This window comes from Mobula birostris, chromosome 22, assembly GCF_030028105.1.
Source record: "Mobula birostris isolate sMobBir1 chromosome 22, sMobBir1.hap1, whole genome shotgun sequence".
In the NCBI taxonomy this organism is placed as follows: Eukaryota; Metazoa; Chordata; class Chondrichthyes; order Myliobatiformes; family Myliobatidae; genus Mobula; species Mobula birostris.
The window spans coordinates 26,751,976-26,770,500 of NC_092391.1; the positions used below are offsets into that span (position 1 = coordinate 26,751,976).

The 18,525-nt window shown below is 50.9% G+C and overlaps 1 protein-coding gene across 2 annotated transcripts in view; it reads right to left on the minus strand.

Moving 5' to 3' along the window:
• Nucleotides 1-18,525, minus strand: part of notch1b (notch receptor 1b) — a 119,824-nt gene that overhangs the window by 14,265 nt on the left and 87,034 nt on the right. For both annotated transcript variants that reach the window (XM_072240432.1, XM_072240431.1), the window contains 14 exons: nucleotides 17,155-17,356; nucleotides 16,646-16,799; nucleotides 15,749-15,933; nucleotides 14,928-15,060; nucleotides 14,009-14,266; nucleotides 13,763-13,875; nucleotides 12,112-12,686; nucleotides 10,306-10,734; nucleotides 8,254-8,402; nucleotides 7,303-7,519; nucleotides 4,640-4,733; nucleotides 3,913-4,078; nucleotides 2,705-3,006; nucleotides 576-723 (listed from right to left, as the gene is read on the minus strand). In XM_072240432.1, the coding sequence (XP_072096533.1) occupies nucleotides 576-723; nucleotides 2,705-3,006; nucleotides 3,913-4,078; nucleotides 4,640-4,733; nucleotides 7,303-7,519; nucleotides 8,254-8,402; nucleotides 10,306-10,734; nucleotides 12,112-12,686; nucleotides 13,763-13,875; nucleotides 14,009-14,266; nucleotides 14,928-15,060; nucleotides 15,749-15,933; nucleotides 16,646-16,799; nucleotides 17,155-17,356 (3,125 nt within the window). The remainder of the gene's footprint in view (nucleotides 1-575; nucleotides 724-2,704; nucleotides 3,007-3,912; nucleotides 4,079-4,639; nucleotides 4,734-7,302; nucleotides 7,520-8,253; nucleotides 8,403-10,305; nucleotides 10,735-12,111; nucleotides 12,687-13,762; nucleotides 13,876-14,008; nucleotides 14,267-14,927; nucleotides 15,061-15,748; nucleotides 15,934-16,645; nucleotides 16,800-17,154; nucleotides 17,357-18,525) is intronic.

Consider the following 18,525-nt stretch of genomic DNA (forward strand, 5'->3'; position numbering starts at 1 on the left):
AGTGAGGCAGGTTCTCAGAGCCTGCAGAGGGACTTGGACCAGCTGGAAAAATGGGCTGAAAAATGGCAGATGGAGTTTAATACAGAGGTATTGCACGTTGGAAGGACAAACCAAGGTAGAACATACAGGTTAATGGTAGGGCACTGAGGAGTGAGGATATTCTCCTAGACATGGGAATGTTCTCCTGGACACGGGGTGGGTCAGTCAGTAGGGGTAAAGTAAAGATGACCATATGGTAATTGGAAGCTGTTTGCTGTAAATTGTGTGAACAGTGGAATATTGTAAGGTCTGAGGTTGATCAAACGACAAAGCAGACTGGATGGGCCGATTGGCCAAGTCCTGCTCCTCTGTCTTACAGTACTCCTGTAATCACTAAGCAAGCCCCTTTTAAAAAATCTTACATTCCAATCAGATTTCCTCCCCGCACCTGATCCTGTGGTCTCAGATCCTCTCATCTACACAGTGAATTTTGACCAGATAACCTTGAATCATCACCTCCTGACCCTTCCAGATCCTCCAGTGCCCTGTCTCTCCACCCACTCGTTCCCCCTGGGGCCACAACAAGTGCCCCTTACCAAAGTCATCGACTGCGTTGACGTCGGCATGGCAGTTAACCAGCTCTTCCACCATTCCTTCCACGGCCAGGCGTGCGGCCAGGATCAGTGGTGTGGTCCCATCGTGCATCCGTGCATCCAGGTCTGTTGCTCGATTCCGGATCAGGATCTGGAGGGAAGGCGATAGAGCACACGTCAGGAGGAGGCTAATCAGCCCATCAGAGGAACAGGAGGCTATTAAGTGAATCAGTTTACTGAGTTTCCCGACTGTAACATGACAAGACCATTCAGCTCCCCATAGGGAGAGAAACCCCGACCCCCCCAACCCCTGGAGCCGCAAAGGGACAACAGAAGCCATTCATCCCCAAAGGCAAGATGCCATTCAGGATTTTGAAGGAGGCCATCAATCTCTCAGATGTACTTGAACCACCTACAGAGAAGCAGGCAGAAGATACAATAGGGTCTTTTAAGAGACTCTTGGATGGACACATTGAGCTTAGTAAAATAGGGCTATGCGGTAGGGAAATTCTAGGCAGCTTCTGCAGTGGGTTACATGGTTGGCATAACGTTGTGGGCCGAAGGGCCTGTAATGTGCTGTAGATTTTCCATGTTCTAAGTCATACAATTTCCCCTCCAGTGTGTTACATAGAAACTGTTGAAGACAACCCAGCCCCTCCCCTTGAGCCAGTCACAAAGTAGCATAAAGAGGCCTTCCCCTGCCCCACTGAGTTTGTCACAGAGCAAACGGGGTCCTCTCAGGCCCTCCTCTGGGTTCGCAAATGGGAAGAGGAGAAACCCAATCCATCCTCTGTCAAGGGCAGTCACACAGGAAGTGGAGGGGCTCCATCTTTCACCAAGGATTCCCCAGAACCTGGGGCCATGCCGTGTTCTCACTGTGACCATCAGGCAGGAGATACAGAAGCCTGAAGTCCCACACCAGCCAGTTCAACAACAGTCACTTCCCTTCAACCAATCGGTTCTTGGACCAACAGGCACAGCCCAAATCACTAACTCCGTATATTATCACCATGACCAGTATGCGCCACAATGGATTGTGTTTTCTTCTTTGCTGTTCTATTTGTGTTCTTTCTTGTAATATCTCTTAATTTACATTATTAACTTTTTTTGCCTGTTGTCTATCTGATGTAATGTGCCTGTGTCAGCTTTTCGTTGCACCTCTGCATACCGATGCCGTCACAACGAAGGCATGCCAGAGCTGTACACTGTGAAGAGCTTGACTGATCATCAAAGGCGAGCAGATTTCTACAGATGTACAGTCGGGAGCACTCTGAGTGTCTGGTGTGGGGTTCCAAAGCAGAGAGTTGTCGCGGGTTGGAGGTCAGCCAGCTCCGTCTCGGGCGCCAGCTCCCCACCATCCAGGACACCCTCAAAAGGAAAAGCCTCAAGAGGGTGGCATCCGTCATGAAGTGCCCTCGCCCTCCGGAACACGCCTCATTTTCATTACTACCATCAGAGAGGAGGAATGCACACGCTCACTGAACAACTTCTTCCCCTCCGCCATCAGATTTCTGAGCGGTCCATGAATTCATGAAAACGACCTCCCTGCTTTGCTCCCTTTTTACACTATTTATTTATTTTTTATATATTCTTATTGCAATGTATAGTATTTTTATGTGTTGCACTGTACTGCTGTTGTAAAACAAACTTCACAACATAACAAAGCTGATTCTGAGGATTGTTCTAACGACAATAAACTCACGTTCAAGAGGACCACCACCTTGTCGGGGTTTGGAGGCTTGCGTGCCTTAATGACCCGGACAGCTATGTTGGCTGGAGTCAGGGCTTTGTGCTTTGGCTCTTGGTAGGGTCACCCATGCCAAACAGGTCAAAGGGCAAAGGCCAGACTAAGAGTGGTCTACTGGTCCTCCAGGTTCGGAGTTTCAGCTGAGGGCTAACAATCCTGACTGGCAAAGCAAAACTGTTACAGAAACAGCAATGGAGAATCCTTCTACATCTGAGTGGCCAAGGACAGAGAGAGACAAGGGACCTTCATGGTTGCCCTAAATGCCAGCGGTGTAATGGGCAGTAAGGAAGGGGAATAAAATCAACTTTGACTTTGGTCACAGCTGGAAGCCCGTCCTGTCAGTTAGTCGGGTAGCAGCTGGCCTGTAGCTCGTGCTAGTACCCACCTGGAAAACTCCCTGGGCATCTGCGGCCACGGCAGCGTGTAATGGCGTCCTGCCCATGTTGTCCTGAATGTTGGCATCGGCGCTGGATTCAAGGAGACGCTTGGCGGCGTCGGACCGAGCATAGCGGGCAGCCAAGTGAAGGGCGGTTTCGCCTGTCCGGTCCGTCTGGTTGTGGAGGCTGGCCCCCTGGTAGATGAAATCGGAGATGAGGTTGCCTGGGGCGTCGTCCACTTCCTCCTCGCTGTTGCCCGTTTCCAGGCCACCCCCGCTGCATGAGGCGATCATCAGGGGAGTGAAGCCATCTGTGGAGACAAACCAGCCGGTGACTCCTCCGTGGACACTGTCTACACTTCTCGCTGCCTCAGTAAAGCAGCCCACAGAGTCAAACACCCCACCCCCAGTCACCCCAGACATCCTCTCTTCTCCCCAGGGCAGAAGATACAAAAGCCTGAAAGCACGTACCACCAGGCTGAAAGACAACTTCCATCAAACACTTGTCCGCGCAGTCTACCTTGTTATGACCTCGCACTTTATCGTTTGCCTGCACTGCCCTTTTCTGGCAGCTTTTACTCTTGATTCTGCATTGCTGCTGTTGCACTTCATTCTAGCCCAATGCACTGAGTAATGATTTGATCTCTATGAACAGTTTACAAGACAAGCCTTCAGTGTAACATGGTACATGTGACAATAATAAACCAAAACCTTGCAATAAGCTCTCCATAGAAACATGCTCCCTAACCCGGCCTCATCCCACCCACCCAGGCTGAAGGAAAGCTTCTATCCCACTGGCTCTCGAATGGGCATCTTGTACGATAACGGTGAGCTCTCCACCTATCACCTCTCTCAGCACGACCCTTGCATTGTATTTGTCCACGTGCACTGTGCTGTGTGACACTGTATTCTGCCTTCTGTTATTTATTTTCCCCTTTGCACTACCTCAATGTACCCGTGTGCCGATGACACACAAAACAAACTTTCTCACCGTATCTCGGCACACGGGAGAATAATAAACCATTTACCGGCGTCACACAACCCAGCCCACTGTCAAAGTTCAGCTCTGATCCGAACCCCATCTCCCCCCTCCCTGTACAAACATGCCTGGTCACATATAAGCCACCCTATACAATGCCTTCTTGGAGGAAGTTTTACCTAGTGGCGTGCAGAGTTCCTTTCATATATCATAGACCGAGTGAGAGCCTGTAACATACCTGGGCCCCTGACATTGACATCGATACAGTCAGGCTCAATTTCACCCTGGGGCGGGGTTGGTGCCATGCTCGGGAGCCGAAGGTCAGCGGCGTCCAGGTGCTGCTGGGTCCACTGTCTGTGGTCAGTGTGGTCCTCGCGGTTCGCCAGGATCGCCTGCTCTTCAAACTGCCAGAGAGCACAACCGTCACAGAGCGTCTCAGCGCTGCTTTGTGAGGGAGAGCGAGCGAGTGGGACGGAGAGAGGGAGGGGAGGATGGCGAGAGAGAGAAAGAGAGCGCGCAAAGCCATCCAGGAGCAGCCCAGCACCCTCCATGGTGGAAAGTCCCAGTGCAATGGAATGGAGCAGGAGGGGAGGAGTGATGAAATAATACAGGGTACTGCCATCCCCAGGTGTTAGAGAAATGTATTGGGCTAGTGATGAGGTGGGTGGGTGGATACTGGAACTGATCCAGCTGGATGGAGTGAATCACAGGGTAGGTTTCAGCCCAAGAGATGAGAGTGCTCATCCCTCTCCCCAGTCAGCCTCCGACAGGAGGTCCGAGGTACTATTAGAGTCACATTCCTCTTCTTCGACCAGTGTCATTCCGACTGGAAATGGCGGATTGAATACTGAATGAATGGGCCTGTGATCCTCTTGTCCACAAAGACTGGGAGAGAGCTGGGGGCCAAGGGGTGAGCGGGGATGCGTGTTGTTCTGTTTCATATTTGTCACATGGAGGTTCTATACCTTAAATCTTTTAGTGTCTATTCCACTGTCATCACCCCAGTGCTCGTTCTGGTTGTCATCCATGAGAGCTCCATCAGAAACGTTCTTCAGTGGCCTGTGAAAGGTACCAAGAGGAGAGTGACCTTGTGCCTTGTCTCCCCTGCTATCTAAATACCTGCTCACAGGGTGAAATATATCACCCAGCAGTCCAGCCCCGACAAACAAAGTGATTCCCAGATTCCCGGGTGACAAAGGCTGATGGGGAGACAGGTGGTGGGCGGAGGTGAGCTGACAGAGTGAGAGAGAGAGAGAAGAGAGGAAGGGACAGAGAGAGAGGAGAGAAAAGAGGGGCGAGAGAGAGGGGGAGGAGGGAGGAGGAGGAGAGACGGGCGAGAAAGAGGGAAGGGGAGGGGGGAGAGAGGAGGGGGGAGAGAGGAGGGGGGAGAGGAGGGGAGAGAGAGGAGGAAAGAGCGAGGAGGGGAGAGAGGAGAGAAAGGGAGAGGGAGGGAGTTAAAGTCGGTGGGAGAGAAGGAAGAGAGGGGAGAGAGGGAGTTGAAGGAGGGTATTATGGAATGAAGGGGAGACAAAGAATGGGAGAAAGGAACAATAGAGGAGATAGATGGGAGGTAGATGAGAGGGAGGAGAAGGAGGAAGGAGACATAGATAAGGAGGGGAATGAGGAGAGGAAATGAGTGAAGAAACATGAGAGGAAGAAAGGAAAGATGGGGAAGGAGTAAGAACAGAAAGGGGAGAGAGAGGTTAGTTAATGCATGAAGCTGATCGGGTGCATCTGAGGATCTTAAGAGAAACGGAGAAGGGAAAGAAAGATAAAAGGAGAAAAACAAATTGAAACAGAGAGACAAATGGTGCAGTAGTGTGTAAGAGAGCAGAGGGCAGAATAAATGAGATCTGTAAATACGTGTGTATGATAGAGGACAACTATTTCTCCCTCAGAATTGATATTTTAGGGTTCTTCTGAGAATAAACCTGCAATGGAGCACCAAGAATGAGCAGGTTTTTGAGTTCTATTAAAAGTTGGAACATTGGAAGAGTTGATTAAAGGTGAGAGCATCACAACAGCTAATAGTCAGCTAGATAGCTGGCATCCTGGGTAATTCCATGCCAGGTAGTCCCAAATCTGTGATAAAGAAAACTTCTAATGAAATTTCTCATTAAAGATATGAATTTCTAAATTTTTGCAGAAGTAAAGCACATTAGTTTTGACAATCCTTTGCAGATCACTGACTAAATGTTAAAGAATTATTTTAAGTTGGGAGGGGGTTGAGAGAGAGATCTGGATAAGAATGGCACCACAAACACTAGTCTTCAGGAACGTGGAGAAGCAGGAGAAATTGTTCTTTGCTCTGAGACTGGTAGGAGGAGATCTAAAAAATGTGTTGAAAATTCTGCTGCAGGACCTGATTCACAGTATTGAAGGATATGGAGGGTGTAGGGAGGTTTGACTCAGGAATCAAGTTGAGAAATACAATTGGAAGTTGGCCGAGGAGATTAAGGGTCAGCTCTATGCAGAAGTTTAAAGTTATGAAGGAATAAGACCATATGTAGATAGGTCCATCTAACTGTGCTGGATTGAGAGACTAGTAGAACTGGATACAGAAATAAAATGAGATGTTTAGTACAAAAAGCAGCAAAATCCAGTTTTTACAATGTGGTCTGTGCAAGATGGAAGGAGGATAAAAGACTAACAATGGGTTAGATGAGTGGTCAAGGAGAATAAGGCGAATGGAAACAGGATGGGACGTTGGATACGAGGACATTAAGGACCAACACCAACATGGACTGGATGTAAATCTGAACAGAGCTATCGAGAGACACAAAGCGTAGAACAAGTGGTAGATACCTAGCATACATGAACAAAAGGAGACAGGGACCTGAGGAAGTAAACACGCACAGAAATAAAAGGGTGGGTAAGATAAGAAAATGTAAGGGATAGACTGAGGGGAAAAAAGCCCAGAAAGGCAGACTGATAATCAGAGAAGCAGTCAGACAGACAGAAGGGAGGTGGCTGGGATCAAACATACAGACAGATAGACAGACATTAAGGCATTCAAACACAGACAGTCAACAAAAAGGCAGGTAGTTATGACAGACAAACAGGCCAGCAGGTGTGTCTAGAAGGCAGACAGGCACGCAGAGAGACAGATACTGAAGCAGATACACAGGGTGAGAGTGAAAGAGCAGGCGGACAGAGGCTGCAGGGAAGAAGCTAAACAGGCAGTCCTGCAGACAGACATGTAGACATGCCTAAACACACACACACACACACACACACACACACACACATAAGGGGAGACAGATGAGCTGGCAAGATATTCGGACAAAGGACACTGTAAATCAGAACTATAAACAATCTTAAGCACATGAATGGGCCAGTGTGTGTGAGTAATCTTTGCCCACGTTTGGGGATTTGGTGGAGCTCTGGAGGTTTGGGAGAGGAAGGAACTACACAGAGAATCTGTCGACTCAGTTCTACACAACGCTTCACAAGGACCCTCCCCACCGCAATATTTCAACAAGCACACACCTTTGGAGCAAGCAGGTTATTGCCGAATGTTAAAACCCCCATTGCATAAACAAGTTGGCAACCTCCTTAACTGGGCATCACCTAGAAACCAGAACCAGAAATCCAATGCGTCAGCAAACGGGTAAAATACCCAACTTACTTCAACCCGACAGAGTCCTCGCCGACTGGTTCACGACGTTTCTTCTTGCTGGACTCGGTGACCTTGAACCCTTCGGGGAACCAGAGCTGCCCGTGCTCCCGATGCCTCTTGCGAGACACCAGCACCCCCATCCCAATGAAGGCGAGGAAGATGAGCACAGACACCACCACGTACATGGGGTAGAGTTTAACGTCAGGAGGCCTCTCATCGCCTTTACCTGCAGAGAAGGGAGGAGGTGGAATTCATCAAACCCAGCCGTATGATCAGGAAGCAAAGGAAGATCGAGGTGGTGAGATGTGGAGAGATAGAGGCAGAGAGACAGGCAGAGCGAGGCCCAGACGGTGAGCAAGAGAGAGAGAGAAAGAGAGAAAGAGAGAGAGAGAGAGAGATAGAGAGAGAGAGATAGAGAGAGAGAGAGAGAGAGAGAGAGAGAAAGTATCTATGAGCAGCAGTAGAATCGAAAACCGTGAGCATTACATTTTATACGTACGCACAAAAAGCGATTACGATTCAGCCTGTGTTATAAAACAAGGTCAGTTAAACGGTGGATAATCAGAATGCAAAAAACAATTGAGGGAGAGGAAACCGTCCCAAAACGCTCCCGGGGTTTGTTTTCTTTCCTTTAGACTTGAAGAAAGTCGAACTCTTCTCCCTCATGTGAGGGGAAAGGATTTAGCAATCATCAAATTAGTGCAGCGGTATTAATCTGCGAAAAGCCTAGGAATTACTGATGGATCCCAACTACAAAGACATCAACTTCTCAAGCACTCCGATCAATTCTTTCTTTTGCCTTAATGATTTGGCAGCTGATAACGGGTTAGGAGAGGCCCTTCGAGATGTCGTTAATTATACTGTTGGAAAGTGTACCAGTTTGCTCGTCCTTCTCCTCTCATTTCAGGTTGGGGGAGGTGGGTGGGCGATCATCAGAGGAGAAGGGGAACTTCCACTTACTTTGCACGACCTCGATGTTGTAGGGGAGCTGTAGGCTGCCCTGAGAGGCCATGGCACCCAGGAATGCTGCCACATCCGCCGCGCTGTTGAAGCAGTCTGAGAAAGTCTGATAGCATTGCCGATTGTCAATCTCCAAGTAAATGATTGATCTTGAGGAAGAAAAATAAAGATCTCAAATTTATATTGTGCCATTCACCAAGCATTTTACAGTTAATGGAGTATTTCTACTATAGGAAACTCAGCAGGAATCGGGACTACAGCCTGAAGGCTGAAATCAGATCCCCGAGTGGGCCTCGAACGCAAAGTGACAGAGGCGTAGCTAACACACTAAACACAATTGTACTAGTGAGCCCTGTGTATATGTGTGAGTGTGAGTGTGAGAGTGTGTGTGTGTAGGTTTCACAATAAGACCAAGAGCAGGATCCCTGGCAAACATGACCCTACACTTATCGGGGTACCAACAGCATCGTGATCACGTGTCAGAAACAACTGAACGTGTCCCATCTACAAGTTCTGTTCAAGGCATTGCCCCTTGTCAATTGGGAAGCCGGAGGAAAAACTCAATCGATGTCTTCAAGATTCTGAAAAGCAGGGTAGATGCAGGGAAGATTTTGTTTGCTTCCTCAGAAGCCAGGACTCATAAGAACCACTGGTAATTATGACCAGAGGTCTGGATTAGGTTCTCGGGAGGGTAATGTGGATGTGGAATTTTCTATCAGAGGAAATAATTGAGGCAAATACCATTCTCCACTCTCCTTCCCCTCAAGTTCTTCTTCTCTTCACTTGCTCATGCTCAAGTTTAATCCTCACTCAAACAAACACATGTATACCGCTGAATGAAAGTGTTCCTCCAAGGCCAAAGGGCAAAACACGTTACATGTATTCACACACAGCACATATGGTTACAATCCAGTACAGTCACACACAGCACATATGGTTACAATCCAGTACAGTCTCACACAGCACATATGGTTACAATCCAGCACAGTCACACACAGCACATATGGTTACAATCCAGTACAGTCACACACAGCACATATGGTTACAATCCAGCACAGTCACACACAGCACATATGGTTACGATCTAACACATACAGTCACACACAGCATATATAGTTATGATCCAGCACATACTGTCACACAAATAATACTAGCACAAGTCCCTGGATGGCATGGCCTGAAGGTTGATGGTGCACGGGATGTTCTCCTTCGCTTGCATTATAGAAAGAGGCAGGGAGAGAGACAGTGAGGAGGGAATGGAGTATTACGGGGATTGTGTTGGATGGGGAGGGTTGAGAAGTAGCTCATGTTAATCATCATTGAAATAATAATTAGATAGATAGATGGATAGATAGGTTTTTAATTGAGAACTGAATAAGTAGAATAAAGGGAACAGTTCCGTTTGAAAATGCATATTTGTTTGGGCAGGCGAGTAGCATGATGCTGTGACAGTGCCAGGGACCCAGGTTCAATTCCAATGCTGTCTGTAAGGAGTTTGTATGTACTCCCCTGTGAGCACGTGGGTTTCCTCCGGGTGCTCCAGTTTCCTCCCACACTCCAAAAGGCGCATGGCTTCATAGCTTAACTGGTCACGTGTGTGTAACTGAGCAGGGCGGGCTCATTGGGCCTGGTGCAGTGCTGCATCTCTAAATAAGTACTGAAAAAATAATAATGCTGAAGAATCTCAGCGCCTAGATAGCAGACTGGGCTAAGAAATACACCTGCACTGATCTAACGGCCCCTTGGTACTGATCGTCACAGAGCAACAGACCCAGGGGATCGCACTGAATACACCAGTCAGGATAAGGCTGAAGTTGGCTTCACTTGTCTGTCCTGTTGGGTGATACTATTGTGTCTCTTGTATTTACTGTGAATGCCTGCAAGAAAATGAGTCCCTGAGTTGTATATGGTGGCATACATGTCCGTTGATAATAAATTTACTTTGTACGTTAACCCAGAGGTGAGAAAAGGGGCTGACCACTTAGTCAAGGAGGACATAGGGTGATCGGGAGATGGTGAGTGACCATCGTAGGGGACAGTGTTGGCACTTACCCTTTGACCTCTCGCTCATCCAGCTCCCTGCGGACCCTGGGGTTCACCATCGTGTAGAGGGACTGCTTGACAGTCCTGAAGACACCAGTGACATGGCTGCTGATATCCTCCAGCGACCTCTTCACGTGGTGCTTGCGTAGCTCTTCCTCGTTCCCGAAGTAGGGGTACACCATCTCGTTGCCGTCCGCGTGCCTCTTGAACTTGACGTTGGTGCGCAGGATGCGGCTGAGCTCGCGGAGGAAGCTGACCGAGTTGTTGCGCAGCTGCTCGGGGGGCACCAGCACGATGAGCATCAGGGTCCCATCTGCCAGCTTCTCAGGCTTGTCGTTGGCGCAGTCCAGGCCGTCCCACTCGCACTCGATGTTGTTGCACCCCTGGTCGCAGTGTCCGTCGCCGTAGTGATCCTTACAGTACTGGTCATAGAGGGGGCTGGGGCGGAGAGGGACAACTCGTTACACGGTGACGGGATCACAGCGTCACGTCAACACTGTCCTGTCCCCGAATCCCATTTGTCATTCCCTCCCCGCAGTCCCATCTCACCCCTGTGCGCCTGGGGCTGGGGTTTCCAACCTGGGGTCCACAGATCCCTCAGTTAATGGTAGGGGTCCATGGCACAAAAAGGGTTAGGAATGCCTGCAACCTGGGGAGGATTTCTTCCACCTCAAGGGAAACTCATGAACAGACCTGCCATTGACTAAAAAGATGAACCTCGTCGCCTGCCAGTCCACCTCACCGTGGCCCCGGTACTTCATCTGTCCACCTGCAATGTACTCGGTCTGCTTTTGAAACACTGTACCCAGCATCAATGCACACAAAGTGCTGGAGAATCTCGTCAGGTCAGACAGCGGCTATGGAGGGAAATGAACAGTTGATGTTTTGGGCCGAAAGCTTTCATCAGGATGAATGAGCCAGGATGAAGGGTCTCATTCCGTAACATCGACCATTCATTGCCCTCCATGGAGGCTGCCTGACCTGCTGAGTTCCTGTGTGCGTGGCTCAAGATTGCCAGCCCCTGCAGGACCTCTTGAGCCACCATATTCTGCGTTCTGCTTTCCTCTTTTCTATCTTTATGTCCTGATGGGTGGCGGTGTGGGGACACGTCTCTACCAAAGGAGGTGAAAGCCACTCCTTCCCTCCGCTAACCTGCAGGTCACCCTTGGGCGAGGTGCAGCACCTACTGAGCCCCCTGATCAGGGAGACGCGAAGCCGCGGGAGCAGGTGGTGGATGGTTGTATGAGCAGCTGGTGCGGCCACTGACGCCAGGCAGACAATCTCTGAAGAGTATTGATAATGGCTGGGGTCACCTGTCTGGAAAGACACTGCCCAGAGGAAGGCAACGGCAAACAACTTCTGCAGAAACATTTGCCAAGAACAATCACGGTCACGGAAAGACCGTGACCGCCCACGTCAATACCACATGGCACACAGCGACGGTGATGGTGATGGTGTCCTGACATATGGAACGCAACAAAAGCTGTTCAGTGTAACCCAGTCCAATAACATGCCAATTCCAACACGAACATCTCCCCTCTCGCTCTACACCTTCTCTCTCTTCCTGTAATGTTTTATGCCTTGCACTGTACTGCTGCCACAAAACAAATTTCAAAACACGGTGTGTCAGTGACAATAAACCTGATTCTGATTATTCTGACGCCACGTCCTCTTCACTCTTCCTCTCTCCCCTTCCTCGCTGACTTCCCTTCCTGCTGAATTGAAGCCTTCCGTCCCAGGGACACCCCTGTCCTTCCTGCCCACCTTGGAGCCCATTGCCCTTGGCGCCCCAGTCCCCGCTGCCCTGGCGCTCACTTGCACTGTGACTCCACACTCTGGCAGTCGAAGCCGTCATACAGGCAGCCGGCGTTGTTGCAGTGCTCGTCGCATTTCCCGTCGCTGAAGTAGCGCCAGCACTGCAGGGCTTGCGAGCAGTTCTTCCAGGGGTCATTGAAGTTGAGTGAGCAGTCTCCGCCATCCCAGTCGCAGGCGTGGGTGTTGCAGCGAGCCTCGCACAGCCGGTTGGCGGCCAGGCGGGAGCACTCGGGGACCTCGCATCCCAGTTCGACGTTGGGGGGCAGGGTGATGTCCTGGCCGCGCCCGCCGCTGAAGTTGTAGTCCAGGATGAAGCACTGCAGCCCGTTGAACTTCTGGGGGCAGCGGCAGCGGTAGAAGGGCTCGGTGGGCGCCCGCTCACAGGTCCCGCCGTTGTAGCAGGGGTTGGGCTCGCAGGGGCTGCCAGCCGGCTGCCGGCAGTCGGGTCCCCCTCGGCCTGCCGGGCAGACGCAGTAAGGGGCACCGCCGGGTCGCAGCACACACGTCCCACCGTTATAGCAATGCAGGCTCCTGCAGACACTCGCCTGGTTCTCGCACGAGGCTCCCTCGTAGCCCTGCCAAGGAGAAATGGAGAAGGACGGGGGCTTTCAGTCAAAGGACATGAGGCAAGAACATATAAAGCACCCCCCCGCCCCACCCCATGAGGGGCTCAGTAACACCCCACGTTTGCAGAGATTCAGTCCCAACCTGGAATGCTGTCTGTGTGGAGTTTGCATGATCTCCTTGTGACCCTGCAGGTTTGGTACTCCTGTCTCCTCCCAGAGCTTAAAGAAGCATGGATTTGTAAGGAGCTCATGTGGATAGTCAGAGGCTTTTGCCCAGGGATGGAATGGCTAGCACGAGAGGGCACAGTTTTAAGGTGCTTGGAAGTAGGTACAGAGGAGATGTCAGGGGTAAGTTTCCCACGCAGAGTGGTGAGTGCGCGGAATGGGTTGCGGGCGGCGGTGGTGGAGGTGGAAACAATAGGGTCTTTTAAGAGACTCCTGGATAGGTACATGGAGCTCAGAAAAATAGAGGGCTATTGGTAACCCTGGGTAATTTCTAAGGTAAGGACATGTTCGGCACAGCTTTGTGGGCCGAAGGGCCTGTATTGTGCTGTACGTTTTCTATGCTTCTATGATAGGATATCACTGTAAACGGTACCGTAAAGCATGTGTTAGAGATGGGTAAGAAATGCAGGTAGGAGAAGGGGGAGGAGAGCAGGAGAGTTAATAAAGGAAGTTGAGGAAAATAAGGAGAGTGAGGAAAATTGGTTATCACTATAGGATGAGTGTCTGTGGGTGAGGACTGGGTAGGTCATGAACACTACCACCTCACTATTCGAGGATACACCTAATGAAAACTACCTCACTATTCCTCTTTCATGCTATTTATTTATTTTTTATTTTAACTTATAGTAATTTTATAATGCTTTGCACGTGACCACGGCCACAAACCAACACAATTCACAATATAGCTTTGTGATAAATCCGATTCTGGCCCTCTGCCAGTTGACCCTGTGATGCAGCTTATGGACTGTGAGAGCGTGGCAGAGGGCACGTCACAATAAGCTGGCCAGGGACGTGTGCAGAAATCCTCAGGGTCACCTGCAGTGAGATGGGGACGGAGCCTGGGGCGTCGCGGCACTTACCGGGGGGCAGCGGCAGATGTAGCCGCGGGCGATGTTGCCGGCGACGGCACAGGTCCCGCCGTTGCGACACGGCCGGCTTTTGCAGCCGTCGAACACTCGCTCACACCGGAGGCCTGGAAGGAGAGTGCAGAGGAAATGGTCAGCGTGGGGGGGGGATAAGAGCTCGGCTTCTTTCACTGCCTCCCCCCCGTTTCCCCTCTCGTCCCCGCTACTCCACTCCCCCGCTGCTCAGTGCCTGCGCCTCACCTGTATAGCCAGGCCTGCACTCGCAGTGGTAGGCGTTGACCAGCTGGACGCAGTTCTGAGTGCCGCGCGTGTCGCAGGGGTTGGACAGGCACTCATTGACGTCCCCCTCGCAGCGCTCACCCACGAAGCCGGCCGGGCAGATGCAGCTGTAGCTGCCGACGCGGTCCACGCAGCGCCCGTGGTTGAAGCAGCGGGGCTCCTGGGTGAGGGAGTCCACAGGGGGGTTGCAGTCGTCCAGGTTAATCTCGCAGTGCACGCCTGCGGGAAGAGGGCCAAGGAATGGCGTCAGGAAACAGGACGGCCAGCGCACGCTCTGGTTCAATCTACCATAAAAACGCTCATGGACGCACCTGGTTTGGCTGTAATAATCAGAACTCTCTGCACGCCACTGAATGAGGAATGAAATACAATTTCCCCATCTCACTTAAATCCAGCAATCTCACCCAGTATCACCTAAGCCACTCCTCACTTCCTTCTTTTATCCCAAGCAGCAGGAATAGTCACTTTTCCCATCTGACCTGACTTTGGGATGTTGATATTCAATCCCTGCATCTCTTGTCCTCCTTCCCCATACTAAGGCCAATGATATGCAAGGCCATCTGCCATCTGACACTCAGTGCTCACACCCAAACCTGGAGGGGTAACATCAGAAAGTACCCCGCTCCCATCCCACTATCCCAGTCGTAACTCTCCCACGCTTCTCATCCATTCTACTGCCCGAAGGCTGGCGTTGGGTGGAATAGAGGAGATCTGGGGAAAGGCAGAGAAAACATCTGAGGCTTATCCATGCCACCAGGGGCAGTGACTAAAGAGAGCAGAGGGTCCAGTTTATCAACTTTGTGATGCAGCTTTAGAAACAGGGCCACGTGGTGCCCAATGAGATGGAAATCCCAGCAAACCACTTCAAAGCAACTCTTACCTTGTGTGCCCCGAGGGCAGGAGCACTTGAAAGTGTTGGTGAGGTCGATGCAAGTGCCACCGTTCTGGCAGGGATGGGAAAGACATTCGTTGATCTCCTCCGAGCAGTTGATCCCGTGATAGCCGGCAACACACTGCAATTGATAGGGGGTCGGGGAGACAGAGAGAGTGTGAGTGGGGGGAGGGAGAGGGAGAGAGAGGGGGAAAGAGAGGGAGAGGGAGATATAACAGAGGGGGCAGAGAGAGAGGGAGGGAGAAAGACAAAGAGGGAGTGGGAGAGAAGGGAAGGGAGGTGGAGAGATGGGCGGTGGAGAGAGAAGGAGAAAAGAAAGATAGGGGAGGGGAGAGAGAGGGAGAGAAAGAGGTGAAGGAGAGAGAAAGGGGTACAGAGATATGAGGTGGGAGAGAGAGAGAGAAAGAGGGGTGGGGATAGAGAGAGGGAAGAGAGACAGAGAGAGAAGGGAGAGAGGGGTGAGAGAGCAAATGAGAGAGAGAGAGAGCAAGAGAGAGAAAGAAAATCAAGTTTAAAAAACTAATTCTGCACAAGGTGTGAGAGCAAAAATCACACCTGGAATATTCCTAGAAACTGGAGCAAGGTCATGGAATGCCAATGATAAGAAGAGCTTCACTTCCATAGTACCCTGGAGCAGAATAATACCATCCCTTGATAACGACCCACAAAGATGGTTGCTTCTGCTAACCCTTGATATGCGCACCCTTGATAAATGGAGCTGGGACACAGAGATTTTCGACCAGTGCCCTCTGACAGTGACCCCCGAAACCCCTGATCTCACACCCTGAACTTTAGTCGCAGCAGCTCACCTCGCACGAGTAGCCGCCCAGGTAGTCGGTGCACGTGGCTCCATTTTGGCAGGGGTTGGGAGTGCACTCGTCCACCTGCTCCTCGCAGTAGCTGCCCGTGTAACCTGCCTGGCACTGGCAGCGGTGCGTGTTGCCGGCATCGATGCAGATGCCGCTGTTGCGACAGAGCTGGCCCGATTTCACCCCTGCAGATCGGAACGTTAACCAGGAGAGAGTCAGCGAGAAAGGGTGGATGGAGACTACTGCAGAGGGGGAGGATGAGGATGAGCCAACAGCGGCAGGACTGCTAACGGAGTATTAATGACGAGGTTCGTGGTGACTGCGACGACTGATGGTGGCATGGGTGACTGGGAACCTGCTAACAATGGGCTGCTTGGTAGCCACTTCACAGGACGTGCTGGGCACGTCAGAGTCCCATCCAGCTGCAGGTGGTGCCCGTCAACGCAAATGAGACATTTCACTGAATGTCTCGACGCTTTGGTGTGCGTGTGGAAAAATGGATCAAATAATTTATCTTTGTCTGTTTGCGGAAGGGCAGGGGGCAGGGCCACCGACAATAGCCCCATGGTGGATCCACTCACTGACAGTGGCACGGTCACAGAGAGGGGAGCAGTGTGTATTTAAAAGAGGGATAAGCTCAGAGAATGCGACCCTGCAAGGGGCCACAGTGAGCGATCACTGGTGAGTTAAAAAATGGCGAGGTATAGAGACAGCGATGGGAGGACATTGCTGACCCGGGCTGAGATAGATGGTGTTGGGCATGGGCTGGTGAAGCCACAGTGAATGGGGGTGGGGGGGCTGATGAGGAGAAGGGTGGGTGTGGCAATGGGTTGGACAGAAGCCTGGGGGAGGAGATGGGTTGGCCACGGCAGGGATGAGTAGGGCTGCGGGACCTACCCTGCTGCTTGGCAGCCACTTCACAGGACACGCTGGGCACGTCGCAGTAGAGCCCCGTCCAGCTGCTCTGACAGTCGCACCGGTAGGTGGTGCCCGTCTGCCAGCACTTGCCGCCGTTCTTGCAGGGCGACGAGTCGCACCAGCGCACCAGGTCCTGGGGTGGAAAAGGGGAGAGAGGGTCAGGGCCTCGCTCGTCTGCCCCCCTCCCCCACCGTAACATCAGCCGCCCCCGCCTCTCCGATCGTCGCCGCCACAGAACAGCTTGGCTGACCATCTTGTGAAATATTTGGTAAAATGTCACGCACCTTCATACCAACACCGCCTCCCTTCACCCGCCAAGAGATCACTCCCTATCCAGTCTGTACGGGACCCCACCCTCGCCCTCACTGTCTGCCTTCCCCCCCTCATCGACACCTCCTCCCTGTCTGGCTGCAGGTGGGAAGTCCCGGTGCCTCAGAGCCCCTGGGGTGTGAGGGAGGGGGGGCTGTTTTGGGTCGTCAGGTGTTTACCTGGCAATTGAGTCCGGTGTAGCCCTGGGGGCAGGTACACTTGTAAGTGCCGTAGCTGTCCTGACAGGTGCCCCCGTGGAGGCAGGGCTTGGAATCACACTCGTTGATGTCGTGCTGGCAGTAGCTCCCCGTGAAGCCAGTCGGGCACAGGCACGTGAAAGTGTTAATTCCGTCCACACAAGTCCCACCATTGAAACAGGAGCTGGGGGAAGAAAGCACATTGTATATAGAAACATGCTCTCTGAATCCCAGAGATGGCCATTCAGCCCATCGTGCCTCTGCTCACTCACCGAAAGAGCCACTTTATCTAATTCCCTTTATTACCAAATCTTGTCCCATTCAGACAGCACAACAATCCACTGCCTCAACAATTCTCAACATCGCTGTTCAGTTGCCAGCTAACTGAAACTAATGTTCTCTAGTAAACGATTCTCCATCCTCTCCATCATTCATCAAAACCATCTCATAATTTTGAATATCCATTGGGGTTAACCTGTCATTGACCTAAACTCTCTGCCTTTCCTCCTCTAAGATGTCCTTTACAACCTGCTTCTCAGCTCAAGCTTCAGGTCATCTCCTCTCTACTAGTCTAGAAGCCGAGATGGAAGGTCTCCTACAGACTTAACTCTTTCTCCCTTTCTCACTCCATCCTCTACTTCATGCTCTCTCTCTCTCTGACTTCCTCTTCTCTCTGCTGCCCTCCTCACCCAGCTCTTCCACCACCTCCCTCTCAGACTGTCTCCATATGGATTTAAAAATAGAAGATTTGGCCGTTCAGCTGACTAATGCTAAGTGGAGTGCAACAGTAAAAGGACAAGAAACCAAATCAAATTGAGGGGAAAAAATGCAAAATAAGAAGGTTAAAATTAAATGCACTGTATCTGAATGTTAGGCTGCCCGTGGTGTAGTGGCATTGGCACCTGACTGCAAGTTGAGTGGTCCCAGGTTCGAATCCGGCCGGCTCCTTGCATGCTTTACATCCGTGCTGGCTTGAGCATTGAGCTAGCAACTCGGCCTCGTAAAAATAGATAACCGCTAAAGAAATGGCAAGGTTGTTGCTAGAGGATATTATATATTATATCTGAATGTAAAAGACGTTCATAATAAGATGAATCAGTTAATTGCATAATTAGGGAGAAATTGCTTTGGTCCAACAGCCGTTATGGAACTATGATTATGAGCACAAAGATTTGGAATTAACCTTTAGATGGTGGTCGAATTTAGAGCAGCATTTCCTGGAGCAAACAGCATGGATGGGCTCGGATAATGGGACAGAATTAGGGAATCATCTCATGATAATTGATCTTCTGGGAAAAAAAATGTCAAATGGAGGAAAGGAAAGGAATGTCGCCTCCGGAGTTTCTCCGGTTA